A 27,971-nucleotide genomic window follows, 5' to 3' on the forward strand; every position below is an offset into this window, starting at 1 on the left:
AAAACAAACTGAAAGGAAAGTAGCCAACATGCAAAATTGATGACTGAGCCTCCTTTGTGGTCCCCACATTGTGTGATACTTGCTTATGAAGTCTAATACAATCATAAATTGCGTCCTCCGGCCAATCAGCGGCCCGGGAGATGCTGCATGAAAGCGACCCATGTGGAGAACTTTGTTGAGCACCATTGTTGAGGCTGTCAGCCCTGAGTGGAGGGCCGAGGGGGGGCAGGCTACTATAAAACTTCTCTCCCCAGAGTGAGGAAACCAGAGGAGTTAGCAACCGTTCACAAGACTGATTCTCTCCCAGCTGACACAAGGAGTATTTGAATTTTTCTTAAAGCCGGGACCATGATGATCCCAAGCGTTATTGCGCCTCCTGCCTTCTACCCCGGGCTGTACCGGCCCGCCGCGGCTCTCCCGCTCCACCAGACCCTGCCGTCGGCCTTCCAGACCCACTCCAGCTTCTTGGTGGAGGATCTGCTGCGGATAAGCCGTCCCGCCGCCTTTATAAACCGGACTGTCCCGTCAGCGAGCGCCTCCGTGCCAACAGCCACCACCACCGTGTCCACCGGCGGCGCGCCGGAGCGCACGGTAGCGGCGGGTACGGGGACGCGCGAATCGTGCTCACTTAAAACATCGGTGCCGAACAGCAAGGATCCGAGTTTTCTCAAGTTTGGAGTGAACGCCATCCTCGCACCCTCACCAAAGACGGGTGAGTAGACACCACACCATCGCTCTGCTTTCTCCTTACGCGCATGCGTTTGATTTAGAGCCACTTTTTTCTTTTCTAAATGAAGGAATGATTTTAACATGCTCTGCTCTTCAACAGCGTCCTTACCCCCTGTAGTCCACAGTCTGAACACCAAGACCTTCCCCGTCCCCTGCTTTGACGCAACCTTTCACCCCATATTCAGGGCGCCTTATTTACCAGGTAGGCACAACATTTGTTTTTTTACTCGATTCTTCCTTATCGATGACTCTCTTTAGCCTTTAGAGTTGTGTCTGTACTAATTGCATTTAAATGTAAAACACTTTCACCCCCTCCTGTCATATATTTTAACCAAAACAGAAGCAGAAAGGGAAACAAACAGCCAGAAAAGAAGAAATCACTGTCTCATTAATGGGGACCGCTGGCTCTGGCCTCTGCGTGGACCCACACACCCACCCCCTAATTAACCAATTATCCCAAATCGTCACGCTCTAAATTTGAGGCGGGGTGGCGAGTTATAGTCCCCCTTGCTTCCCATTGGGGGGCGTTTTGGCATTTCCCCGGCACCGCGTTTTCCCACAGCGTCCGGGGGGCCAGCGGGCCACTGTGGCGGGCAACAAAGCCCTCACCACCGTGACCAATTTGGTCAGCTCCCACCGGGTGAACCACCCACACACCCCGGAGAGTGACTTTTACCAGTCGGACCAAAGGCGTGAACCAGTCATGCACTAATTTCCCTATTAGGCGCTATTGAGAGTTTTCAATATTCTCACAAGACCACATAGCGCGTCGTTGTTCTTGGTGCTGCTGCGAGCGCGGGGCAGCTGCAGTCAGGGGGGAGTCCAGGCAGTAGTGTGCGGACAGGAACAGCGTCCTTCGCCGGGAGAGGGGATTTTCAAATAACGCCAACGTTAGAAAAAAAAAATCCCAGTTGTGCTCCAATTGGCGCAGCCGGGGAAAAGTTTTCTGCATGCTGGGCGACTCATAGGATAGGTTACCGCTGACCTCAAATCCCCACTCTGTCTGTGCCTTAAACGTTTCTCTTTTCTCCGAGCGGGCCAATCATCGACTTGAGATAAAGAATAATCTCTTAGAAAAGTCTATAAAGTCGCTAGTCTTTCATTCAGACAAATCATAATAGAGATGGAGTCTTTTCATGGGCTCAGCTGAATGCCTCAACAAAACAACTCCAGCGTCCTGAATAGCTTTTCGTGTTCATTTAATGAAAATGATTTGAGGGCACGAAAAAAAGCACCATTCCCCTCCACTCTTCACTCCCCCATCCAAGCATCAGTATTCTGGTATGCAGTTGTGTTTAGTTTGAAAGTGTAAATCTCCTTTTGTTGCGATAATATATGGCCTTCGCCGCCTGTCCAGAGTCTTTTCACCGTTAGTTCATTACTACACAATTACCGTTCACGGTTTATTAACTCCTCTATCCGCCCTCACAGGGTTCCTTAAAGGATATGCTACCTCTTTACCATACCAATGCGGTTGGGGACCGGCCAATGTGCTAATTAGTCACCTCGTGCCATTTCACTCAGGACGCATGAGCACTGCACAGTTCCAAAAAGGGAAACTTCAAATAATAATCCATTGAAAGCTGGTCCTAACGCAGAATCGTTATATTCATGCGGCCATGTCATGGTCTCATGTCCAGGCAGTTTTAAGTACAGCAATTCGGTACATAGGTGGCATGGTGGTTGTCTTTAACGACGGAAAACGATGCTAATTGCTTCCACTTAATTTTTTCTTTTGTTTTTCCTGCACTGTAGCATCTTCATCCGTTGTTCCAATCCCGGGGACTTTTTCGTGGCCCTTGGCAGCCAGAGGAAAACCCCGGAGAGGGATGCTGAGGAGGGCGGTGTTCTCTGACGTGCAGCGCAAAGCCTTGGAGAAAATGTTTCAGAAACAGAAATACATCAGCAAGCCCGACAGGAAGAAGCTGGCATCTAAACTTGGCCTAAAAGACTCGCAGGTAAAACTTGCAAGTGCTCAAAATGTTCAGTTCGCCGTGCGTAAAAACCAGTTTCGTAATCCTCTAACGACTAATCCATTATCGACAAACAACTTTATCCACTCATGATTTTCTCCTTCTTGCAGGTAAAAATTTGGTTTCAGAACCGACGGATGAAATGGAGAAATTCTAAGGAACGAGAGCTGCTGTCATCCGGTGGATGCCGCGAGCAGACGCTGCCCACCAAAGCCAACCCGCACCCGGACCTCAGCGATGTGGGCAAGAAGTCCTCAGCCGAGGAGGAAGAGGAAGAGGAGGAAGAAAAGGAGTTCGGAACAGAGAGAATGAGAGCGGCAGGTTCCACCATCTCCTCTCCCTCCCTCTCCAGTAAGCACTCGGATTTCTCGGAGTCAGATGAAGAGGAGATAACAGTATCTTAATTTATTTTGAAAAGCGAGTATAGAGTTATAACCCATGATCTGTTTTTATGAGACTGTGACCAGATTAGAAGGAAACTGCCGCTGTGACAAACCATCAACGTCGCCGTTCAAACAAGTTGCACCCATGTTTGTGGCTTCATCAGTGCATGCGCACTGGACAGGATCTGCTACTGAGACACAGTTTGTTGTTTTGCACAGCTTTGTTCAATTGTACAGTATTTTGTACAAGTTCGTATGGAGGTTTTATGCCAAGAATATTGCGTTACTTTACATTGACATGAATAGAGTTGTTTATTGAAAAATGTAGCTATTTTGTTAATTTATATCAATTTGTTTAATAACTATGTTGTATTATGTGCTGTATATATGTTTATTTCACCTTTTGTACAAAATTCAAATAAAACTGTAAACAATTCCAAGTCACGTGTGTGCAGTTTTAAGATAACAGTTTGACCATTCAATCATAAATAATTATTAATTTTATTGAAACACAATAACTTAAGACTAGTACAGTGATATCAAATTTAATTCTCTGAGCCCCGGACAAACCAGCGATGAGAAACTGCACCAATCTGCTCTGATGTAAAGAGACTGTACACAAAATACTCCTTTTCAAGTACTGTAACAAATTGTCTAGAAAAAGGTCATTAAAATGCTGCACAATAATCAACTATTTACAAAATTATGTTACATGTAAAAAAAATGTACATTGCTAAGAAGGCTAAACATTCATTGAGTTTGTGAGTAATAAATCAACAGACGAGTCAAACGCTTGATAGACATCCACACCTCTCAGAGTGGGTTTACACACGCAAACAGAATTAAGTCTCTTTGTGCTTACGAGGACAGTAGCAGGAGAGGCCTTATGAAATACACAGACACACTTAATGGACAAAGAACGTTGGCCACAAATCTGAAAAGTCTTCACATATCTGGTTCCACGCTGTACATCTCGAGGCAGTGCTGAAAACAAACACGCATGCGGCTTTTGGCTTCCATTTGGAGATCAGAATGAATGTTGCATAGGATAGGTGAGAAAAACATGGAAAGTCGCGCTGGACTCCATGACCCCAGCTTTAAGCACCCCTCCCAGAAGGCAGGCTGGGAGGCTTAAAACAAAAGTAATTCTTTAAGCTACTGAAATAATGGCAAACCGCTTTTCATTATCATTCAACCACAAGTACTTTTATCTCACCTCTGATTAATTATATTAATATAAACAAAGCAGCATATGCACTAGTTTTCCATAATTAGCTCAATATGTAGTTATGACAGTTTTGTTCATCACAAATCACATAAAAACAGACAATAAGTGTGGCAGAAGCACAGTTCAAGGATGTGGATGAGGTATAAAAAAAAATTAAAGACTTTTTCTTAAAGTTCCCCTCACCCGATCAACCACCAATAAGTTAAGTTCGGGTATTGAGCACCACAACACATCCGAATCTTTTTCTTGATAGTGGTCCAAATATTTACACCATCTTCTCAGTTCACACATGCATACAAAATCACTACTTCTCTTTCATGTGTATTCAATCATGCGGCATTGGTGAATAATATGATGAGAGGTCAGCATCACTCCTCGACAACCGCAGTCGCTCGAGGTGAGAGTCGACTCAGAGCCCTGTCAAGTTTACAGCCATTTAGAGGAATAAAGAATCCGCTAATGCACGTAGAAAATAGTAAGGCATTGTTTGTTAGAATTCAGTCCAGCACCAAAAGGGTTTTGTGCTACAACCTCCTGCTTGGGGCTAATGTGCATGGAGATCTCAAATGTTTACTAAGGGGGTTGAAGCATGAGCTCACAGACTTACACGGTGATGTTGCAACACAGCTAGAGGAGAAGAATGCCTCAAAAGGGACAAATCTAACTGTGGTGGATGATAACTTCCCATTAAGTGCCCTTTCCATTTAAAAATCTTTTTGTGAGAACTTTAAAGGGATTCTGTAAAAGAGATTTTCATCTGTGCAGTTTTTTAAAAGTTACTTTACAGATGCTGTGGATTAAAAAAAAGAAACAAAAAGCTTTTCTCAGGAAGTAAGTGTTTATATTTGTCTCTTTAGCCAGTAAAAGCTACATGTTATCCTTCTAGATTTACTGGAATAATAATTTCTCAGCTATAATGCCATATTATAACCTCTGTGGACCTTAAAGAAAAAGTGCAATATAATAAAATACCAAAACAAAGTGTAAGTAGGTTTTGTAATAAGAACTTTTGATTCAACTAACTAAGCTTGCCTTCATAAGGTTCTTTCTTAAAACACGGTGTAGACAAAGCTTTGCTACAGTATTTGCTTACTTCTCTGGTACCATATAGAAAGCCATCAGTTCCCATCCTTCATGTCCACAAACATGCTTGGGTATGTCAGGTAGGAACTCATCGCTTAGTTGGTTTTAATGGACATGTGTCCTTCGATGGACTCTCCTTTTTTTTGTCTTTGCTAGTTTGGGATGGATAACTTATGATCTCTCTGAGAAGTCTGTTGGAGTGAGGTCAGGCATGCTATGAGACTGAACATTCACTTTGGCTCGATTCATCCTCCAGTGATCACACAGGCAACTTCAGCAATGGAAGAGGAGGAGGAGCAAGAAAGTGGCTGGCTGTTCCTCCATCCATTCAACCCACAGCAGCATAAATGTTTTCAGAAGGCTGAAGCACAGGGTTCACTCACGCTCCAGAGCTGAGGGCCTGTATCACCATCTGCAGGCAGCTCTGGCACACTACAGCTTGGCAGGACCCGTAGTGTCTTAGCCTGATGTCCTTGGACCGATGCTGCAGCCCTGTGGAGGATGGAGAACTCCTGGCTGGTGTTTTAAGTACACTGATGGCTGGTGATGATGGTAATGATGAAGCCTCGCCAACAGCGACAGGCTGTGTGCTTTTCTTCTGTCTGTCTGGAATACATGTCAGGCTCCAGAGAGAGGAGCCACGGGCCACAGTGGTGAAGGGAAAAAACACAAAAAACAGGACAAACAGCGCAGTGCAGTAGAAACTTCTGTTGCCCGTTTACTGAAATGCAATTTCACTTTTTTTTCTTTCCTTTTTTAAAGTATTTGGGTTACCTGCACCCAAATTAAGGTGGCTGGATTTTGTGGCATGAAATTCAACCCTCAAAAGGAAGTTCTCACACTGAGAACAGTTCTTATTATTTAAAAGAAAAAAATTTTTTAAAGTGATGCCGGTGTTGCCTTTAGATAGCATCACAAGGTCGACTCCAGCGATGAGTCCAGGATGTCATCCTGGTGGCTGTTGCTGTTGGAGTCGCTGTCGTAGCTCTGTGGGCTCGACGAGGTCGCTGCCTCCTTCAGACGCATCAGCATGTTCATCTGTCGGCACAACTAAGTGTCAGTTTGACTGAGTTTTATGCACGAAGCAGTTTCCTTCACACACAGGTTATAGTAGACACTGTGCATTTGGTTTAAATGGTTTAATACTCAGAACAGAAACAGGCATCACAGTCTGCTCTTTACTCACCAGTGGGTCTGCGTCACTGTCACTCTGTGGCGGCTCTTTTCTGACTCCTTCTCTCGGGGCTGAGTAGCCATCGAACCCAACATCCTCTGGCCGGAGCTGCAGCAGCGGGGGCCAGTCACCTGGAGGGGGGGTTGCTGACCACGGGTAGGTGTCAATCACCCAGGCAGCAGGGTCTTCCCATGCAGCTCTGCGGCCATACAGCTACAGAGAGAGACGAACATCAGAACTGTGACCCAGAGAAGGTTCGAGGTAGACAAAGAATTTAGGACAACAGTTTTGAAAAACAAGTGTGTTGCCTGAGGTTCAGGTTTATGAGTAATAACTAAAAGTTACAGCAGACAAGAGTGAAAGCTGGAACATATGTGAACAAAAATGAAAGAAGACACAGCTTCTGATTCTTGGATGAAATGGGAAAAATGTGAAAGAGAAGAATGGTAATATGTTTAATAACTCTACAAACAAAAACTAAGCCCAACCTGCAGTCCCTCACGCACTGCCTCCAGCATGTAGGGGATGATGGAGTAATTCCAGAGATCAGTGAACCAAACCCTGGAGCCTTCCACGTCCATGGGACATGACAAGAAGAGACGGGGTCCTGCAAACCACAGAGCAGAGGTATAAATGCTGCTTCCACACTGGCATCTATGCACTCCCTGTTCTCTCCCGTGCTCTCACCAATGGTGACATCAGAGGAGCTGTGTGTCTCCAGGAAGCGGTTGAGGTGGTGCCAGACCCGCGGGACCCAGTCGATAATCTTCACCAGCTCTACGTTGCGTGTTCGGCTGCTGATCTCCATCTCGATCAGCTTCCTTCTCAGGTAGCGGCCAAGGAAACCTTTCACTGGCTCCATGTGGTTGACACACAGCACCCACCTGATCAGAGATCACACAGGTATATCAGGACTCAGAAATACAACATCCTACCGCCTGTCCTGAAGGGAGAAGCTGTAACTAAGATCATGTGAATCTAAGCATTCAGTTGCCAGGCTCTACAACGACCTACAACATAATCTATTTCTCAAGCCAGGGAACCAGGGTTTTCTCAAAAACCCGTCTTTAGAAAACAACCATGTTTTGGGGGGGTGCAAACTGCTCTGACATATATAAATAATTGTTGCCCTAATATTACATTTTTATATTTGTAGCTGTTGTTTGCAGTTTTGCAAACTAAACATAAAGAATTAAATTTAATATATTCAAGAGTCAACCCAACACTTACTTAACCCTAGAAAAATTAAATATCGGAGCTCTTAGAGGTGATAAATTCAGCTGTTACCTCCTACGACCCACTAAAGAGGAATTCCTCTGCAATGTAGCTTTTTGTGCTTGTTACATTTTGCAGACTGGGTTTAACAACCAGCATGGAGAGAATCTGTGTGCATGTTTACTTTGCTGGACTTGTGATCCACGTTGAAAGTGACGACAGCATTTGGAGTTAGGGGTCGGCCCTCCAGCAGCAGCAGGTGACGCGATAGCTGATTGGCCAGGTAGGTCTTTCCTGTACCGTTATATAAGTTGTTGGTATTTATGCTTGTGCTGGTGCATTTTGTTTTAATTACTGTGTGGTTGGGTCTCTGTGTTTTATAAGCAGTGGCAGCCGATAGAAACAAATAAAACGCTGGGGTTTCCCCCCGCCCCCAGGTCTTTGCTCTTTGTTGTGCTCATTTTGTTTTCGGGTGCACACATATTTGTCCGTCTAGCTGTTCCAATTCTTTTTTACATTCCTTCAGGTCCATTCTGGCAGTTTCAGCAGGCTTCCTCCAGGAATTTGCTGACATTTCTAAGTTCTTATATTGATGCTATGACATTTAGTCTTTATACTGAGGGGATGACTGTTACTCTCTCACTGATAAATTCAAAAACTGGGGTGAAAAGTAGCCAGAAATAGAGAAGAAGAATCAACTGTGCTGAACAGGCCTGTCACTGTCGCTGTGGGTTGCATGGAGCCAACCCGTAGTCACATTTCTAGGAAGGTGCATGTCAGGTTAAGCTGTAGGGTTTACGTAGCTATGGCATAAATCCCCAGTTTACCTGAAGTTGTGGTGAAGCTGCAGGTTGGGGGCAGATGAAGTGGCTTGGCTCATGGTGCCGATAATGTAAGGGCTGAAAGGCAAGAAAAATACATCATTTCATGAAGTTACTGAACACGTTGAGAGGGATTTACTCTGCTTTAATCTGACGTAACTCCCTGAGCTGTTCTAACAGGGGTTTTCTTTCAGCTCAGTTCATTTGAGGTAAAGTGAAGCTAACCTGCTTTACAGAACAACTGTACACATTTTCAAATAAATGCGATACTTCTAGTCTTTATTGAGTAATAACACTAAGCATGTATACAAATCCATTCAAGCTTTAGGAGGACTGTGCAGATGGAATGTGTAGTGAACTGACCTGTGCTGGTAGTTGCAGTTGAACAGACCATTGAAGATTTCTCCCAGGGAGCTGACATGGTGGAGGTTGTCCAAGATGACCACTAGAGGGCTCTCTGCCCCTGAGACACTGCTGCACTGCTCGGCCAAACCTGATAAGTACTGACGCAGCTCCTACAAACACATAGATTACGTTTTACATTTCTTAAGCCAGGGAACAAGTTGTTTCTCGAAAAAACCCGTCTGACCAGAAGCTTTAGAAAACAACCATGTTTTTTTGGGGTGCAAACTGCTCTGACATATATAAATAATTGTTGCCCTAATATTACATTTTTATATTTCCAGCTGTTGTTTACAGTTTTGCAAACTACAAAACATAAAGAATTAAATTCAATATATTCAAGAGTCAACCCAACACTTACTTAACCCTAGAAAAATTAAATATCGGCGCTCTTAGAGGTGATAAATTCAGCTGTTACCTCCTACGACCCACTAAAGAGGAATTCCTCTGCAATGTAGCTTTTTGTGCTTGTTACATTTTGCAGACTGGGTTTAACAACCAGCATGTAGAGAATCTGTGTGCATGTTTACTTTGCTGGACTTGTGATCCACGTTGAAAGTGACGACAGCATTTGGAGTTAGCGATCGGCCCTCCAGCAGCAGCAGGTGACGCGATAGTTGATTGGCCAGATAAGTCTTTCCTGTTCCGCTGGGGCCTGACAGGATGACGCGCCTGTGCTCCTTCAGCAGGGAGACGTAGCGCTGCAGCATCGGCTTGGGGATGAGCGTGTCAAACACCAGCGAGTCCACGTTTTCACTGCCTGCACCTGTACACGGACACATATATTCATGTTATGGGAGGTTAGCAGTTTGCAGAAGATGACTGAGTTTGTCAAATATCTTAATGTTATTTTCTTTAGTTCAGTTAGCTAAAATCCTCTACCTTTCATAACCAAAGTGTATTAATTAGATTTTTTAATCAATCAATAGTTTGTTTAAATTCAGATAATTCAATGTATCACAATTAAAAATCCTTTCATTTGACAGCTTTATTCATTGTTCTTTTTTTTTTTTTTTTTACAGTGAAATAAAATGTTTTATTCATCTATTGAACCCAAGACATATTTTACGTTTTAGCACAAGGTGTTTTGTTTTGATTTATTATTATTTATTATATATATATATATATATATATATATATATATATATATATATATATATATATATATATATATATATATATATATATATATATATATATATATATATATATATATATATATATATATATATATATATATATATATATATACATACATATACATACATATACATATACATACATATATATATATATATATATATATATATATACATACATATATATATATATATATATATACATACATATACATATATACATACATACATACATATACATATATACATACATATACATATATACATACATACATACATATACATATATACATACATATACATATATATATATATATACATACATATATATATATATATATATACATACATATATATATATATATATATATATATATATATATATATATATATATATATATATATATATATATATATATATATATATATATATATATATATATATATATATATACATATATATACATATATATACATACACACACACACTGGGGCAAAAAAGTATTTAGTCAGCCACCGATTGTGCAAGTTCCCCCACTTAAAATGATGACAGAGGTCAGTAATTTGCACCAGAGGTACACTTCAACTGTGAGAGACAGAATGTGAAAAAAAAATCCATGAATTCACATGGTAGGATTTGTAAAGAATTTATTCGTAAATCAGGGTGGAAAATAAGTATTTGGTCAATAACAAAAATACAACTCAATACTTTGTAACATAACCTTTGTTGGCAATAACAGAGGTCAAACGTTTACTATAGGTCTTTACCAGGTTTGCACACACAGTAGCTGGTATTTTGGCCCATTCCTCCATGCAGATCTTCTCAAGAGCAGTGATGTTTTGGGGCTGTCGCCGAGCAACACGGACTTTCAACTCCCGCCACAGATTTTCTATGGGGTTGAGGTCTGGAGACTGGCTAGGCCACTCCAGGACTTTCAAATGCTTCTTACGGAGCCACTCCTTTGTTGCCCGGGCGGTGTGTTTTGGATCATTGTCATGTTGGAAGACCCAGCCTCGTTTCATCTTCAAAGTTCTCACTGATGGAAGGAGGTTTTGGCTCAAAATCTCACGATACTTGGCCCCATTCATTCTGTCCTTAACACGGATCAGTCGTCCTGTCCCCTTGGCAGAAAAACAGCCCCATAGCATGATGTTTCCACCCCCATGCTTCACAGTAGGTATGGTGTTCTTGGGATGCAACTCAGTATTCTTCTTCCTCCAAACACGACGAGTTGAGTTTATACCAAAAAGTTCTACTTTGGTTTCATCTGACCACATGACATTCTCCCAATCCTCTGCTGTATCATCCATGTGCTCTCTGGCAAACTTCAGACGGGCCTGGACATGCACTGGCTTCAGCAGCGGAACACGTCTGGCACTGCGGGATTTGATTCCCTGCCGTTGTAGTGTGTTACTGATGGTGACCTTTGTTACTTTGGTCCCAGCTCTCTGCAGGTCATTCACCAGGTCCCCCCGTGTGGTTCTGGGATCTTTGCTCACCGTTCTCATGATCATTTTGACCCCACGGGATGAGATCTTGCGTGGAGCCCCAGATCGAGGGAGATTATCAGTGGTCTTGTATGTCTTCCATTTTCTGATGATTGCTCCCACAGTTGATTTTTTCACACCAAGCTGCTTGCCTATTGTAGATTCACTCTTCCCAGTCTGGTGCAGGTCTACAATTCTTTTCCTGGTGTCCTTCGAAAGCTCTTTGGTCTTGGCCATGGCGGAGTTTGGAGTCTGACTGGTTGAGGCTGTGGACAGGTGTCTTTTATACAGATGATGAGGTCAAACAGGTGCCATTCATACAGGTAACGAGTGGGGGACAGAAAAGCTTCTTACAGAAGACGTTACAGGTCTGTGAGAGCCAGGGATTTTCCTTGTTTGAGGTGACCAAATACTTATTTTCCACCCTGATTTACGAATAAATTCTTTACAAATCCTACCATGTGAATTCATGGATTTTTTTTCCACATTCTGTCTCTCACAGTTGAAGTGTACCTCTGGTGCAAATTACTGACCTCTGTCATCATTTTAAGTGGGGGAACTTGCACAATCGGTGGCTGACTAAATACTTTTTTGCCCCAGTGTGTGTGTGTGTGTGTGTGTGTGTGTGTGTGTGTGTGTGTGTGTGTGTGTGTGTGTGTGTGTGTGTGTGTGTGTGTGTGTGTATATATATATATATATATATATATATATATATATATATATATATTATTATTATTATTTTTTTTTTTTTTTTTTTTTTTCCTTTCTTTTAATCGAGCTCATGGAAACTGAAGGCTGCGAACTCATTGGGACCAATGACCCTGCTGAGAGGTTGGTACCTTTGAGCTGGATGTTGATAGTGTTGTCTCCCACCAGGTAGCCGCACGGCAGCAGCTCAGGCGTGTTGGCGGCACTGGGGCTGCTGGGCCGATGGATTTCTCCAATGTTGTATCCCTGCACGCTGTCTGAGCTCAAGCCTAGCTGGCTCACTGGATCCACATGGGTGATGTACTCCTGTCAGAGATAAAGCATTTAGCAGCTTTCTAAGGACTGAAATGTTTCTGAATGAGAATGTTTTGTCCAAAAACATGAAAGTGAATGGACGGAAACAATGTTTATATAATATAGGAAGTATAAATGTGTCAAATACAGACAACCATGTTTTGTCTATATCTGATTCTAAACCATTTTCCTGTCTTTACCTTGAAAAGGCGTCGGACTACTCCATCCAGGACATCCCACTTAGTTTTGCCACTAACACCGATGCAACCAATAAGAAAATGTCGAGGTCGAGCCTCCTGTGATGGAAAAATTAAAAAAGTCGGATATACCAAAAGCCTACAGATAAAATTAAAACCTAAAAACAACCAGAAAAGCATTTGTTACATCAGTCTCACCTCTCCCCACTTGCTGTCTTCATCCAAGCTAACGACAATCCTCACGTGCCGCCCCTCCTTCCTCCCTCCTTCTCCACCGGTGTCATCCAGCAACATGTCTGACCGGAAGACAACGTTAACGTGATTTCTCCATTGTCAGTGTTACACATTAAATGATTTCATTGTTAAATACACTGGAGTAATGTATCACATGCCCCAACTTTCGTCTTGGATAAACCCTGGTCGGTATTTAATGTAAATCTATCCTGAACTGTGCAGGTCCTGTCTTACCCAGGCTGGTGGACTCACTGGTCGTGAGGTTGAGGCCATGTTGGGAGAGCCCTGGTCCAGGCCCTGGGGTGTGGCCGTGTGTATGAGGGGGAGGAGAAGATGAGATGGAGGCCTGGGAGCCCGTCCTGCTGCCCTGGTTCTCCAGCTTCAGACGGTCATTCTCCGCCTTGAGCTTCTCGATCTCCACCTGCAGACAAACATCCAAAAATAATCTTTTATGTACATGTATGTATTCACCCTTCCTTCATGTCAATTAAACTGTTAGCATTAAAAATTTATTAAACTTAACATCAGAGATCAATAACGCTTCAGTCACATGAGTACAGCAACAATTATATGCAATCAGAGATTCAATGTTTACATCCATCTCAATGTGAAGCATACTCAGTAAGCTCAGTCTGAAATTTGCAGACCTGCATGCGGTTCATGGCCTCGCGGAGTTGATCCAGCTGATGTGCAGAGCTAAGAGCCTCCAGGCGGATGTCAGTTAGTTTCATCTCCTTCTCTCTGAGCTCACTGCGCAGCTGCATCACCATCTCAGCCTCGCTGTCCAAACACTCCGACAATCTGTATGCGCACACAAGGCAATGCAGTTTGAAGCATTAACATAGTGCAATTTGAGCAGTTTGGTTGTTTTTTGTCACATGCAGATGTTGAGCTAGTACACACAGTGTGTTGGAGTGCGTGTTCCTGAGCATGTGGCCTGTGGCCGAGGTGCCATTGTGAGGCAGCTTGGGGGAGGATGGCAATGAAGAGTCCGTCATCTCCTCGATGTCAGAGTGAGAGGAGGCCGACTTTGGAGATTTCTTCTTGCTGAATGCTTGTTTGAAGGAACTTCGCAACTGCAGGAAACAAAAAGAAGAAAGAAAGCAAGGCGATGAACAGGTGAGGTTATTAGAAAAGCTGTTGAGAGGGGAAGTAGTGGGAAAACTGCAAGTGAGTCACAGGGAGAAGAAATAGGGGAAAACTGTCTTATGACTGACTCAGAGCTACAGCCCCAAACACAGTGTAATGTGTTATGTTTACACTCTTATGTAAACATATTTGTTTTCTTCTTCTTCATGTTAGTAATTTCTTTAAGGTGTTTTGGCAATCTCCTACAAGAACCACAAGCATTATGGTTCTTCTGACATTTTCAGGTGAATTTTTCCTTAAAGAGCCAGCTCAAGCGTCATGAGAGCAGCTTTCAGGGAGAAGTAGTGTTAGAAAGGAGCAGAAAGGCACTACAGTGACAGCAAAGTGCAGGAAAGGAAGAAGAGGGTCGATGTTAGTAACCTATGAAAAGTGCAGGGGTTAGGCTTCTTTCCTTTCATTTCACATAGCGTACCATTCTTACCTCATACACCTGCCACATGAAGCGAAGCACAGGAAGACAGAGAGACAAAACAGCACATGTTCATATGGGTTTGGGGGTGATAATGTGTTATGGTGGGACAAACAGATTAAACTAGAGATTCCTACAGGACTAGAGATTTTATTTGACTTCCAGGCAGCTGCAAGCTAATTCTACATCATAGCCACCATGAAGCGAGGGGTCTTTCATGATCCATTATATACTCTCCAACACACGCTGCCTCCATGCACTCAACACATCACTCACTGTATGAGCAGCACCTGCATGGAGGAGGCTCCTGTGGGGTCTCATCTATCCAAGCAGTGGTATTTTATTATCACTGTGACCTGAGGCAGGAAACTCTAGAGGATCTGATGTCTAAAAGTGCTACATTGCTCTTCCTGACATTTGACAACATCTGGATTGACAAGCACAGGTGGCCAAACACATTGTTTCAGTCAACCAGGAGGAAGAGAGGGAGGAAGAAAAGTTTCGTACTTCATCATCTCTGACTTGTCCTCCGGTGCACAAAAAAGTCTTTCAACAACAACAACAAAAATTTTTTAAGTGTCATATTTGTTGTATGATCACTAATAAAAAAAACACTAATGACTCAACTGTGGGACAACACTATCCAGAAAGCAATGACTACATAATTTACAGGTCAAAAGACAACTACTACATTTAGCTAAATATCAAGGTAAACCGCTGATGTTTTCTGATCTCTAAAATAACCAGTCAAATCCATCATTACTTGCTTTTCAACAACACTGAGCCTATGAAAATACTGTTTGTAATCACCTTCTCCCCAGTCAAAGAACGCTAAAGAGGAGAAACACAAAGATGTGTCACCCACACAAATATGAAAATGCAGATACACAAGACAAAAAAAAAGAAAAAAAATGGCTGCTTGTTGGTTAAGTCACACAGTGCAATCACCTCCTTGTACATAATCTATTTAAACTGCTGGCTTCTTACCCAGTTCTTTTTGTTCTTCTTTTTGTTTTTAGCGTCAGCATCCATGTTGGAGCCCACACTCGAGTGGCTGGTCGCGCTGGCAACACTGCTGACGCTGTCGGAGGAGTGCTGTCTCTTGATGCGCAGATCTGGCTGCTGGTTCTGTTGCTGCTGCTGCTGCTGTGGACTGCCATTACTGCCAGCTGGGGAGACAGAGGATGGGGAAAAGATGTATGGCATTACAATGTGTCCCATAATGACCTTTCTCCCAGACATGTCTATACAGAGCCTCTATACTAGAGTGCCTTTGCATGATTCCCAGTTAATAATCCTGATATTACTGGCACAAATTCAAATTGCTGTACTGAGACGTTACTGTTATTTTCTGTACCTGTGCGCTCCCCTTTAGGTGTAAGTTCAGGTGTGTTAATGACTCCATTGATGGCAGCCTGAGCAACAGCGTTCTGCTTTTTCAGAAGCTCGATGGTCTTCCTCAACTCATTCAGCTCGGAGTCCTGTACAGAAAAAATATGATGATCAACCTAACAATCATCTACAGAGACTGACAGGGGATTTCTAAGAATCACCCTGCAGTTCTTCAGCTTGAGACACCTGAGTTATAAAACACAAACACTGCAGTTGTTTTATAATATCCGATTTTCCTTTGACAGAGACTTTGTGCACAGTAGTTTTCTTTCAAACATCAGAAACCAAACATTTTTTTGTTTTTTCTTTTCTGTTTTTACCTTCTGCTCGGCCGTCAAGGTGAGACTCTTCAGCCTTATGGTCATGTTGCCCAGAGACTGTTCAAACGCTGCCACCAGGTGAGCCTGACAAGAAACAATCAAATTACATCTTAACAACTCCTTACATAACATGGCAAATATACAAATTTTAGCTAACTTCAGAGAGCTAAGTGGTTCGTGTATAAAGAGTTCTATCCCAAGTCTGTTTTATAATATCCTGTAAGTGTATAAAACAATCTTGATTTAATAAACAGAGACAATAAGAAAATGAACGGCCTACTTTTTGGATGAACGGAAAAAAGTGAGATACGTTAACCTTGAGGCTAAAGCCCAAACATGTTAGTCAATCCATCTTCACACGAAAAAATGAAAACACAACCAAACCCAAATAATATACTACCCAATAATGTCCTGGGAAAAAATATTATCTTCTGGAGAGGGCAAAATACGAGTACAACTATGACAAAACTGTTCCAAAAACAATCCTTGGATCCTTGGCTCATTCAAGGCCACAGACAGTCAACGATTGGTCAGACCTAGTTTAACTCTAGGTGGTGGGTTTTTTTTTTTGTTTTTTTACACGACCGTCTGAGAAAGAGGTAACTTGGGTATGTGTTCACAGTTCAAAAGAAATACAGACACAGACATGGCATGTCAAAGAAAAATAATGCGAGTGCCAAGGATTAAAACTGGAGACAAATTTACAACAAAAGACTTGAACTATTCCTTTTGAGTGACATGGATCATTATGGTGATTTAAACAGTTAGACATGGGTGAACTTGCTCATCCTTCACTATTATGTTCTGGGCTGTGAATATAAATGTTCCGCGGACGCCTGTAGAAATGTGTGTGAGAGTTGAGCACAGTGCTGACTGACATGTGATTCAAGTCGTGACTTTTTAGAGCAGAAAAATGTTGTCAGCCTCCAGGGCTTCAAGGTGTGTTCAGATAATTCATCACGCATATAAATACATTTGAACAAAGCCCACCTCCCCAATACCAGCTCCTGTCTGCTCCGTCTGTGCTTATCTTTCAACACTCGTGCGCACTTTGTGTATCCAGGCGTCATCGACAACAAATCTTTACTCCACATCTGGGACAAACCCTCGGCATTGTGTTGGGACTTGACACTGCTGTAATGTAACACCTCTGCCTTGCTTCCATATCTCTAATCCACAGTGAAACTACTAGCAGGCGCCCACTCGGGCTGAAGATTACCAGCTGAGCGTGGCAGGACTTGTGCAATATAGGAGCAGGGTTGGCAGAAATGATCGTGTCTAGAGATGCTTAAAGAGATGTTCTGATCATTCTACCAGTTGTAAAATGATACCTGTAAGAGATATCCCCTCAGTCTGAATAAGTGTTTCTGCCTGTATTTGGGAAATGTTTAGGAATTTGAGAAAACGCTGGCATTTTAAAGAGCTCAATATGTTAGTTAAAACTTCTCTAATTAGCAGTTAGAAATGAGCATATATGAAATTATTTGACATATAATGGCTTATTTAGCTTAATCTTTGGAAAATAAAAACGATATAATATATATAATAAAAGTTTTTTTTTAGCCCCTTTGATAGTTTTGACAGATGTTCTTCAACAGTTTGGGTTTGCATGTTCTTAAGTGCTTGAGGCCTTACATTTGCACTCAGTTGTGTTGTCAAGGCTGAAACTTTTTCCTGGGAGGCATCCAACTCCCGCCGAAGCTTGCGAATCTGAGGATTTACAAGAAAAAAACGTCATGACATCAAAAGGCGCCAAAACAAAAGCATAAACACATAGATTTAAATACATGCATGCCTTCATGGAGCATGTATGTAACGCTAAGCACATAAATGCATCCAGCATCAAAAGAGTCAGGCTCCCAGATTGAAGCTCTGAAGCTGTGATTGAAGTTCAGGTTCAGCGGTGAAATGGCAAAAAGCATAAAAGAGCACACGCAGGTGTTCACAGGAACAAGAGCTTGTTACAGGGTCAGTCACAATACAGCTACACGTGTATCTGGATCCAACTGTAAAAACATCCCCGTGTTCCAACAAGTCCAGTGGCTGCGTGCGGAAAATTAAAGAGGAGAGAAGTGCTGTGGGCGGGCTGATGCTTACCTCCGACTGAGACTTTTCCTCATTCTGTAAAACAAACACCAGAAGATAAGAAAACCATTAGAGGGCACCACTGACTGAATTGAGACAGACTTTAATTAAAAAGCAGAGCAGAGTGGAGGTTGGAGCACACTCTCGTCTGATTTGTTAGCCCCATGGATATGAGCTTTATAAACTGTGGAAGATATTGTGTGGCGTAATATGTCTAGAAAGTAGAGAAATCCTCCTAAAGGCATTTCACTGAGAGATTCATTGTCTTGACAGGCTGCACATGGAACAATAGTAAGAAAAGACAGGTAGTCAAATATGTACAGAGTGAGAGCATGCAAAACAAACGCTCGCACGAACACAACACACCCTGCTGCTGTTCACCAAAACAGCGAAACACGCAACACCCACATTTATGTGTAAACACACTGCAACGGAAAGACCTTTCTTAGCAAGAGGTCAGTGTATTGTTGGATCAAAACTGGCCTCCCTGAGGCTAAAATTTAATACGACTATTAAGCCGTCTTACGCCATTTCCAACCAATGACAGCGACGTAGCAAATGCCTCAGTTTTCCATGAATTTTGCATCTTCTGATGAAGATTAGATATAAGATTTAATATGAAGCTTTTAAATACGAAATTACATTTATAGAACTTTGCAGTGTGATCAACAGTCTTTCAGCATAGCTCCTGAACTTGAGCAGGAGAGCTGATAAGCCACGATTTTTCCATCTGTCCACTTTCCAGCTCCCGATCGGAGCAGCAGCACGCAACAGCTTTTATCATCTAATCTGTGCACAGAGGTGTGTGAGCACATCTGTGTTGTGGCACGTGGCATCTGTCCACATACGCAAACGGAGCTGTCAATTGCACGCAAACACTAACACACACACACGAAAGGCTTATCCTAGATACACAAACAGCAGTCTGTCTTGGAAACGCAGACAAAACATATCATGTATTTTCTCTGTGGTGACACATAAGCTCTTCAAATGTGAATATAATTTAGTTAGGCAAAATGTTTGTGTGCTTTTATTAAGGACAAGCAATAAATAGGATAAAATAAATTTCATATCAGTGTGATTTCTAACCTGGAGACCTTTAAACTAAACTGCAAATGAATCTCTGAAATCAATCAAGTACCATTACCTCGCAATCTACACTCAGAAAAAAAAAAAAAAAGAGTTCCACATAATCAGATATTTAACGGCTGTATTCAACACTCAGACCACAAGAAAAACAACAAAGACTTTCTGCACCCTACGGCCCTGCTCCGTCTCATCCCTACCGTTAGTTGCCACGATGCGACAGCGCCTGTCAAGGATAAAGTTGCCATCATTTTGCTTCCAGTCTCTTCCCCTCTGTGATTTTGAACCTGCGACTCTTTATCTCAAAAAGAACCAGCCAGTGTCTGAGAGTTTCTCTGCTACACCTGCCCAGGTGAGGAAACTCACACAGGGAGGAGGAGCCACACTGTGAAGCACAAACCTCTGACTGGCTACAGTGCATACTCGTGGGCTGTCCTGTGTGACTTCAAACAGCCAATTTCTCACAGGATCTTTGAGTTACATATCTGCGCGGATTAGGGGGTAAATTCACCAATTCATGTAGTCAGTATATCATAACTGCACTGACAAAAGAACAAACTGGTTTCTCCAGTTTCCATGTGAATTGTGGTGCTGCTACAATACCACAATACCTGCTGCTTTGCAAAGACTGCCTTAAATGAGATTTTGCCTTTTAGATACCATCACAAAAGTGCACGCTTTTTCAGTAGCAGTTATATTGAATGTTTTTCTTATTCTTTATTTACCCAAAAATAATGTATCCAGAAAAAATGCACTGCTTCTCTTTTGCATCACTTTAAAAATGTAGTTTTTATTCAGAACCTCAGTCATATGACTAACTCTGTTTAACTTGGCAGTTTCTGAACTCACCGTGGAGTAAATGGAAGAAGTGCTGGAGACCAGAGACAGAGATGATCCGTGAACTGAAAAGACAAATTGTGAAAGCAGTGATTAGAAATTACATCTGTAGACACAAGCACTACCTTCATTATCAGCAGACCTCCCACACTCCCCTCACTAACCACCCACTCTTTTCCAACACTGCCCACCCAGCACGGTTCCTCCCAGTCTTCCCAGCTCCTGCCCACCTCCTCATAAATGACATAATGCCGAGATAAAGAACTCCTACATGCAGCAGTCAGACTGTGGCGCAACTAATGACTCGACTGGTAATAACACATCAGAGGCAGGGAAACAACGCCAGCACTGTTTCCTGGCTGTGAGCAGATCTGAAAGGATCAGCAGTGTGATGTCATCAACCGCACCGAGAGGTTGTGCCAATCCCAGCTGATTTATTAGTTCATAAATAGCCTTGTAAGTATGAGATGTGAGCTCACAGAGGACTCACTTTTATCTTGATTTGGTCTAGACAGAATCATGTGTTGGAAGCCACATGAAAAGGAGAACTGCACTTTAGTTTTAGATCATCATTATTAGTTTAACTACTAATATCCATTATTCTTCACAGAAGTTGTTTGATACAGGACGCCGGTAGCGCTGAAGGTTTTATGAGTGCAAATTCCCAGTAAGTCTCTTTTAGCCTGCAGATGCAGGAAGAGGATCAGAACATACAATGATAAAATGGGGAGGCTTTTGGGTGGAGGGGATGGAGTGAAACTGTATAATGGTGTCGCTCTTAAAAAAAGGACAGGTCCGACAAAGTGTTTTGAGTATAATGTGACTTTTGTCCTGTCACTCAAAGAACAGTCGGGTAACTCTACACTTGAGTAATATGCACATGTACACACACACACACACTCATATCCTCACAGGCCTGCACACTGCGAACCAACACACAAACACAAAGCAAGAGTGTGTGAGATGGAGAAAGTTATGTCTGAGTAATCTTGAATGTCACCACATATCCCTCACACCTCACTGTGAACCCTGTCATTATCTCCACTAGTAAAAGAGAGGACAGACTCGTGGAGGTGGAAAGAACTGAGGCAGATATGCTATCAGGAATGGTGGTGTCTTAATAATAGGTTTTCAGCGATGTAACTGTGCGTGCACATTCCACCAAACTCTTAAAAAAACAATCAGGTGTGCGTGACTTTCAAAATTAAGGCAGCTTTGAAACTGTGTACACGAGAGAGGACACGACTAACTGACGGTGACCTTAGTCTCTTAGCAAAAGAAAGCCTCAAACACGTGTTTGCTTAGAAATGTAACCGTGTTCTGGAGGAAGATAACGGATGGCAAAAGGTGAAATCATGAACATGTCTGGTATGGCTGACAAAATATGTTCATCAGAGTTTGATATTTAAAAAATAAATAAGAAAAAAAGGTTTCAATGTGGAATTTAGAAGAACACATACAATCAGCTGTTTCACAAAACGTGTTACCAGATTTGATTTCTTTGCTCATGGCTTTGTCCTCTATATTTACACACCGCCTTCACTGTGGAGGACACACATGCCTTTGTATTCCTTTACAGTTTTGGGTGTGAAACCCGCCTGTGATGTTCATCTGTGCTTTCAAGCTTTACGTCAGCATCCTATAACCTAAAACCAACCAGGATGACTGTGACAAATTTGAGAGGAGTATAAATTTCTGCACTTTTTTTTAAACTATAAAATATTTCACTTTCCCTCCTAGCATGTCTTTCAGCTGCATTATAATAGGTTATGTGTTTATTATGGTTTACTGAAATCCAAGTTCACAGCAAACTACTGTTTTAACATCACTGAATGCTGGGTTTTTCCCCATTGAGAGAACAAAATACTGTGCTTCCTTCACTCTCCCTTCTTCTTTCCCCCCGCCCCCTCTAAATCAAAGTGCTGTTTCTATGGCTCAGAGGATTGGGATGGCTCCAGCAGAGAAACCTCTCCTGAGTGGGGAGTCTGCCCGCTGGTGGGAAAAGCACTGGTGGGTACTTTTCCCAATAAACAAGCTTATAAAAAAAAAACAAAGCCACACTAAAGCTGATTATGGATTTCTAAGGGGGATAAAGGGCTTTTCTTTGAGGAGGGGTTGTAATCTGCCCTAATGTTCTCTAAACAAATGGAATAATAATTCTTTTGGCATGAGGACGTGAAATAAGGAAGCTGAGGCTTCACAGTCACAGAGGGACATGGGGGGGGGGGGGGGGGGGGGCATGCAGTTCTTAGAAAAGGATTACACCTAATTACAGATTTCACCAAACATCTGAGGAAAACGTGGCCAGGACTCACACGGAGCCACCGAATATTCACCAAACCACCACATCCAGCTTTCTCCAGTCTCCTCCTACCTTCTTCGAAGCCATCCCTGAAGGATCCCGATCTGCTCATGGTGCGTGTCTTCTCGTCCAGCGACATGCAGGAGTTTCTCAGACGGTTGTCACAGCAAGGGTCGATAGGGGCATCCTGATTGGTCAGGCTGTTGTTGCGCAGACCACCAAGGTTAATCTGAGCTGATGAGGTCGGGCTTGATGCTGTGAAAATGATATACGCCGATGTAAAAGTTGGCAAGCATTACATTTCTTTGTTACTCATATGTTTATAAAATGTTATAAAATTGTAACAAAGGACTCTAAGGTAACATTGTCAGATGTGGAGACATACCGAGTTGTCCAAAGTTGAAGCGTGTTCCAGAGGGGGAGGTTAGGCTGGAGCCGGGAGAGAACGGAGAATTGCTGGCCGAGTCCTGTAGGCCACTGGTGGAGTGGGAGCGCAGCCAATCACGGGCCTCCTCGTGGCCTCGCAGCTGTGGTGAGGGACCATACCTACAGGACATCAAAGACAAAAATGGTCAAACCAGAAGTGAGGACACAGAGCAGAACAGGTCTCTGTTTTTACGGATGAGTTGATCTCGATTTGGATTTTTTTCCCAGATACTTCACAATCAGTGAGATGATTTCTTTTTTTTTGCTGAAGCAAACTGATTAATGGCTTGAATTTAGCAACAGATGAATCAGATGCTGAAACAATTTAAGACAACAATGTGCCAACACTGACCGACTTCCAGTTGTGAGAAACATAAACTAGCAGAAAAAAAAAAGCAGAAGAGAAGCCAAAGAAAATTTGAGGCCCACAATCAAGTGTGCTGCATCGAAGCACAGTGACAGATCTGTACGGGGGACAACGCGACATGCCTCTGCACAGAAGCACAACACAACAACAAATGTGCCAAGTGCTAAATTAAAAAGAAAAGCATTCCTGAAAGCGTGACAACAAGCCTCGAAGACTGAATGTGGACGCAGAACAACAAAAAGAAAGGCGGAGGACAATTTAGTGAACCAGTGTGCAAAAGTGCAACGTGACCAGCGGGGGAGTGAATTCAGTACCTGAGTCCCTTCTTAGGCAGAGTGTTTCTACCACAGTGTGGCCCGCTGTGGGAGAGAAACACTTCAGAAGAGGAAAACAAAGGAAGCAAGGAGGCAAGGAAACATGTGTGGCTGCATCTCTCAACAACTACCAAATTATAATATTTCTAGACTGCAAAAAACATCCATCTTTACATGTTGAGTCATCTTTTTTTAAATTTTTTTGGACACAATATGATCATTTTTTACCACAGAAAAATCTAAAAACTTTCATTTGAATCCATTTAAATTTCATTTTTCAGTTTTTCTGTGGAAAAGAGTTTAAAGACTCAGAAAGATAAATAAAAACAATGATCTGAGATTGATATTTTTGCAGTGAAAACTCAAACACAACCTAAGCTCATGCTGGCATCTCTGTACTCAACCACAAGGTGGCGATAAGTGAACAGTCATAACAGACTAGAAGCTGTCTGCCAAACAAAAACACTGAAGCTGCCAACATCCACACAGACACCCTCACAAATGCACTCTGACACACAACCATTCACACAGTAGCTAAAAAAAAAAGTCATAAAAACAATATCCACACAAACCACCACACAGAGCGACACATTTCAAACTAAAACCACAAAATACTAACTAACTACCGCACAGAGGGACTCTCTGAGGTTATTGGTGGTGCTCTCTGTGTGACAGCAGGTGGTGGTTTAGTAGGTAAATCCACAGCTGTTTCACCAGAAGCCTAGCATTTGCATACAGGCACATTTTACCTGTCCTGCCTCCGAGGTAGGGTGTTTCGGCTGAATATAGGGCTAGCAGAGGGGGAGGAGAGGGGACTGATGGAAGACAGGAAGGGGAAAAAAACGCACAACAGACACAGAGAAAGAAAGTTTTTAGAAAATAACGCAAATGAAAAAATGTTTAAGAACAGATCAAGTCCATGACTCTTCACCAGCGAAGCTAATAAGAAAACTCAGCGAGGGTGATGTCACCTTCTTAAAGCTTGAACTTCAGATGCTATTAAGTTTCCTCTATGTCATTCCTGTCACATTACAAAGTCAACCTGTCAGGATGGAATCTGCTACAATGACCACAATTACTGTATAATCAGCTGAGGGCGCCACGGGATTATGTTTCTGCTCGAGTGCAGACAGAATGACAAACAAGAAGTGACAACTCACCATGGTGGACGCTTTGTACATCATTTTGATTCTGAGTTCTTTAAAAGGTAACTGATGTCCAGTCAACAGAATATTGGACACAATAGATCTTAGAATAAAAGAAGACTTCAAGTGCTCACTAGAATTAAGCATTATACAAACCATTTTTTACTTAACCTACGCTTTCATATGTGAGGAGCTTTTTATTTGCTTCATTAGGCCATGACCATTTTACATGAGGCATGCATTTCTTATTACCCTTCAACTGCTGTTTGCAGCTACAGTGGTCATTTAACTAACAACTCTTTTTAGCTGTTGCCATCTTAGCTTTTAGAAACACAATGTTATAATGAGGCACTGATCTGACTGAGAAACTGAGGCACACTGCAAGGTCATGAGATAACTAACCTGCTTTACTGTCCTTTTTAACATAATGTACCAAAAGAACATTACAACTCAAAACTAGTCAACACCATAAACATTATTAAAGTGCTTACAGAGGTAACAGTTAAGAGGACTTCTACACAATCCAACTTTTTTTCTCCTCAGAGACAATCAAACTGATGAATGTAAAATATTAAAGGGCTCAATGTTTGATCATTCGTAGGAAATGTGTGTTCTAACCTTTCAGACATGCCGGTCTTGACACTGCCGGTGCGACCCAGAGCGGACAGCGTGTCCTCCCTGTGGGTCCCGTGGCCGCCACCTCCAGCGCTGCCTAGGCTCATGTCGATGGACTCGCTGCTCGTGTGCATGCTGCTGACAGAAGGGAAACCCATGCTTCCAGTTCCACCGTGTCCACCCAGGGTGCTCTCTCTGCTCTGCACAGAGGAGCTGCTCAGGGTGGTTCCCCACGTCAGGCTGTTGGAGGGTCCGGTGGAGGAGTACACAGAGCCGGGGCTGGATGCCTGAGGATGATCAAAAATTAGATTAAACATAAAAAAAAAAAAAATCAGCCTATATTTTGAAGTGATTATTTTGTGATGTGCAGCAATAAGATAGAGCAATGACACAGTCCAATTAAACACTTGCTGATTTACACATCTCGCAGTCACAGAGTAAGATTATCATATTGGGAGACATGTTTCTGGCCTAATGGGATAACCTTAGTTAACCCTGAGCTGATGAGGGGAAATATATTAATATTGACCTTCTTCTAGGTCTATATTTTATCCCTAGAAACTAGCATCTGGCTCTTTAACTGCCAAAAGATCGACTGTGTTAGCCGTGTTTTTACTGAGTGGCCTGTTTTGGCCGAGGACAATGCTAACCCTATTATAAAAGCAAACAGACATATTTTTAAACATGCACCCTCACAAGTATACAAGATGTTCTAGTTTTCTCAGAGGATGTATATTCATTAGGATAACTGAGTATTTGGATATCTTCGTGCCCACTGTTTAAAAAGACACGACTGCTACTTTGTAAAAGATGACAAAGTGTGACACTTCATGATTCATAACTAATCTGGTTAAGCCTAATGAATCATGTGTGAACATGATGGAAAGTTCATGATCCAGCATGCTCACACATTTGTGCTGTGCTGCAATATGTAGCCTACAGTCAGTTGAACAAGTACACACGCTGCCAGGTTCTACTTCAACTGAACACACCTAACAGCAGTTCGTGGAAATTACCACATTTGTGGCATTAGTAAGGTGAGAACAGAAATTATCTCCGTGTCCCTCCCAAAGCCTTGTAGCAGTTCTACAAACATATCTCACGTGCTTAACACACATCTGGATCATTGCTGAGCTCAGAGGCGCATAACCATTTTGAATCTAAAAGCCGAACCTGACCTTCTTGTTTGGCTGTCGACCAGAAATCGCAAAGCTAACGCGTGCAGTCGCTGTAGCATTAACTCTAAAGACCAGATGGATGTCTGTGCCAAATTTCATGGCAACCCATTTAACTTTAGTTCATGTAATCCCTGACCAAGCACGGAGGAATAGGCACGTCTTCTGACTTTGAAACTGCCTTCAAAACCAGATGGTACTTCTCAAAGGCCTAATAAATAAAGTTGGGAACTCTTTAAATTCATCCTTTGTACTCCATGAATTCATTAATTAATACCTTCTTGTCATGCTGCAAACATGTTTCTTATTTTTGTATAGCTGCTTTTAAACCACAAAACAAACCAAGTAGATACTTTGGCTATTTTTGGTGGTGAGCAGTTGGAGAACTGTACATGTAAGAATACAGCTAACGAATAAGTAGCGCTTCCCTTGACAGATCTAAAATCGACATCTACTAAAATCAACTAATATCCAGTCTAGTTCAGCAATTTTAAAAGTTAACCTTTGGACTGATAGCACCTATAGTGTATAAATGAAATTAGAGAATAAAGAATCTTCTTGATAGATGTAATATTTTTTTATTTGATTGATATTCTAATCCAGTCTCTCCATTATTTAAGTCCTGCTCACCTGCTCACTGCCCAGTGTGCCTGTCCCCGATCCAAGTGCCCGGCCTCCAAACAGGTGACTGCTGGTTTCGTTGTCCAAGCAACTTAGTCCTCCATCGGGAGACTCCAGCACTGTAGCCACGTGGTTCATGGTAGCGTGGGGGTTGGAGATAACAGTAGAGTTCTTCATGCTTTCAGCTGTGGTCACTGGCGCCTGTTTACTGGGCTTTCCACCAAATAATCTGTGGTAAATAGGGAAGAGGCAGAAAAGCTAAAGGGCTTGTAGTAGAGCACGAAGTGTGCAATCTTGTATTTGTAATCAGCAAATTCACAATTAACACTGTCTCACACTGTAGTATATCATCGCATAAATAATTCAATTTCGATTTTTGTATACAGCACCAAACCATAATCACCCAAAGGTGCTCTATATTGTGAGATAGAGAGCCTACAATAATACAGAAAAAAACTAGCCCCTATGAGCAAGTACTTGGTGAGAGTGGGAAGGAAAAACTCACTTTTAACAGGAGGAAACTTCTAGCAGAACCAATTAAAAAAAGTAGAAAATAGCAAAAGGAGTAAAATGTTTAGAGAGTACCATCATTCTATTACGTTTGTGTTGAGATGATGATCATTTCATGTCATTACTCTGAAATTTACTCTGGAAGCATCA

At 42.3% G+C, this 27,971-nt stretch overlaps 2 protein-coding genes across 5 annotated transcripts in view; one reads left to right on the forward strand and one right to left on the reverse strand.

Moving 5' to 3' along the window:
- Positions 1 to 278: 278 nt before the first annotated feature.
- dbx1a (developing brain homeobox 1a) lies at positions 279 to 3,525 on the forward strand. Its single transcript, XM_006793767.3, has 4 exons — positions 279 to 712; positions 830 to 931; positions 2,485 to 2,687; positions 2,813 to 3,525. The coding sequence occupies exons 1-4, from the start codon at positions 349 to 351 to the stop codon at positions 3,104 to 3,106; spliced, it is 963 nt and encodes a 320-aa protein (XP_006793830.2). The 5' UTR covers positions 279 to 348; the 3' UTR covers positions 3,107 to 3,525.
- Positions 3,526 to 3,580: 55 nt separating this feature from the next.
- nav2a (neuron navigator 2a) overlaps positions 3,581 to 27,971 on the reverse strand; it is a 225,740-nt gene continuing 201,349 nt past the window's right edge. For 3 of the 4 annotated variants that reach the window (XM_087840960.1, XM_035909131.2, XM_006793762.3), the window contains 25 exons: positions 27,321 to 27,540; positions 25,519 to 25,802; positions 24,505 to 24,570; positions 23,756 to 23,800; positions 23,034 to 23,194; positions 22,721 to 22,903; positions 20,359 to 20,411; positions 18,436 to 18,459; positions 17,974 to 18,048; positions 16,339 to 16,422; positions 15,984 to 16,107; positions 15,614 to 15,795; positions 13,972 to 14,144; positions 13,716 to 13,869; positions 13,303 to 13,489; positions 13,033 to 13,130; positions 12,838 to 12,933; positions 12,475 to 12,649; positions 9,539 to 9,774; positions 8,970 to 9,121; positions 8,613 to 8,684; positions 7,258 to 7,454; positions 7,059 to 7,177; positions 6,583 to 6,783; positions 3,581 to 6,434 (listed from right to left, as the gene is read on the reverse strand). In XM_087840960.1, the coding sequence (XP_087697086.1) occupies positions 6,309 to 6,434; positions 6,583 to 6,783; positions 7,059 to 7,177; positions 7,258 to 7,454; positions 8,613 to 8,684; positions 8,970 to 9,121; positions 9,539 to 9,774; positions 12,475 to 12,649; positions 12,838 to 12,933; positions 13,033 to 13,130; positions 13,303 to 13,489; positions 13,716 to 13,869; positions 13,972 to 14,144; positions 15,614 to 15,795; positions 15,984 to 16,107; positions 16,339 to 16,422; positions 17,974 to 18,048; positions 18,436 to 18,459; positions 20,359 to 20,411; positions 22,721 to 22,903; positions 23,034 to 23,194; positions 23,756 to 23,800; positions 24,505 to 24,570; positions 25,519 to 25,802; positions 27,321 to 27,540 (3,487 nt within the window). In that variant the 3' untranslated portion in view covers positions 3,581 to 6,308. The remainder of the gene's footprint in view (positions 6,435 to 6,582; positions 6,784 to 7,058; positions 7,178 to 7,257; positions 7,455 to 8,612; positions 8,685 to 8,969; positions 9,122 to 9,538; positions 9,775 to 12,474; positions 12,650 to 12,837; positions 12,934 to 13,032; positions 13,131 to 13,302; positions 13,490 to 13,715; positions 13,870 to 13,971; positions 14,145 to 15,613; positions 15,796 to 15,983; positions 16,108 to 16,338; positions 16,423 to 17,973; positions 18,049 to 18,435; positions 18,460 to 20,358; positions 20,412 to 22,720; positions 22,904 to 23,033; positions 23,195 to 23,755; positions 23,801 to 24,504; positions 24,571 to 25,518; positions 25,803 to 27,320; positions 27,541 to 27,971) is intronic. The other variant, XM_087840966.1, reaches the window with a different exon arrangement.

This window comes from Neolamprologus brichardi, chromosome 1 (genome assembly GCF_056152115.1).
Source record: "Neolamprologus brichardi isolate AB-2024 chromosome 1, ASM5615211v1, whole genome shotgun sequence".
Classification (NCBI taxonomy): domain Eukaryota; kingdom Metazoa; phylum Chordata; class Actinopteri; order Cichliformes; family Cichlidae; genus Neolamprologus; species Neolamprologus brichardi.

Coding starts and splice junctions, on each gene's coding strand:
- dbx1a (XM_006793767.3), top strand. CDS start 349: ATGATGATCCCAAGCGTTATTGCGCCTCCTGCCTTCTACCCCGGGCTG. Junction 713..829: donor CGCACCCTCACCAAAGACGG/GTGAGTAGACAC, acceptor GCTCTTCAACAG/CGTCCTTACCCCCTGTAGTC. Junction 932..2,484: donor CAGGGCGCCTTATTTACCAG/GTAGGCACAACA, acceptor CCTGCACTGTAG/CATCTTCATCCGTTGTTCCA.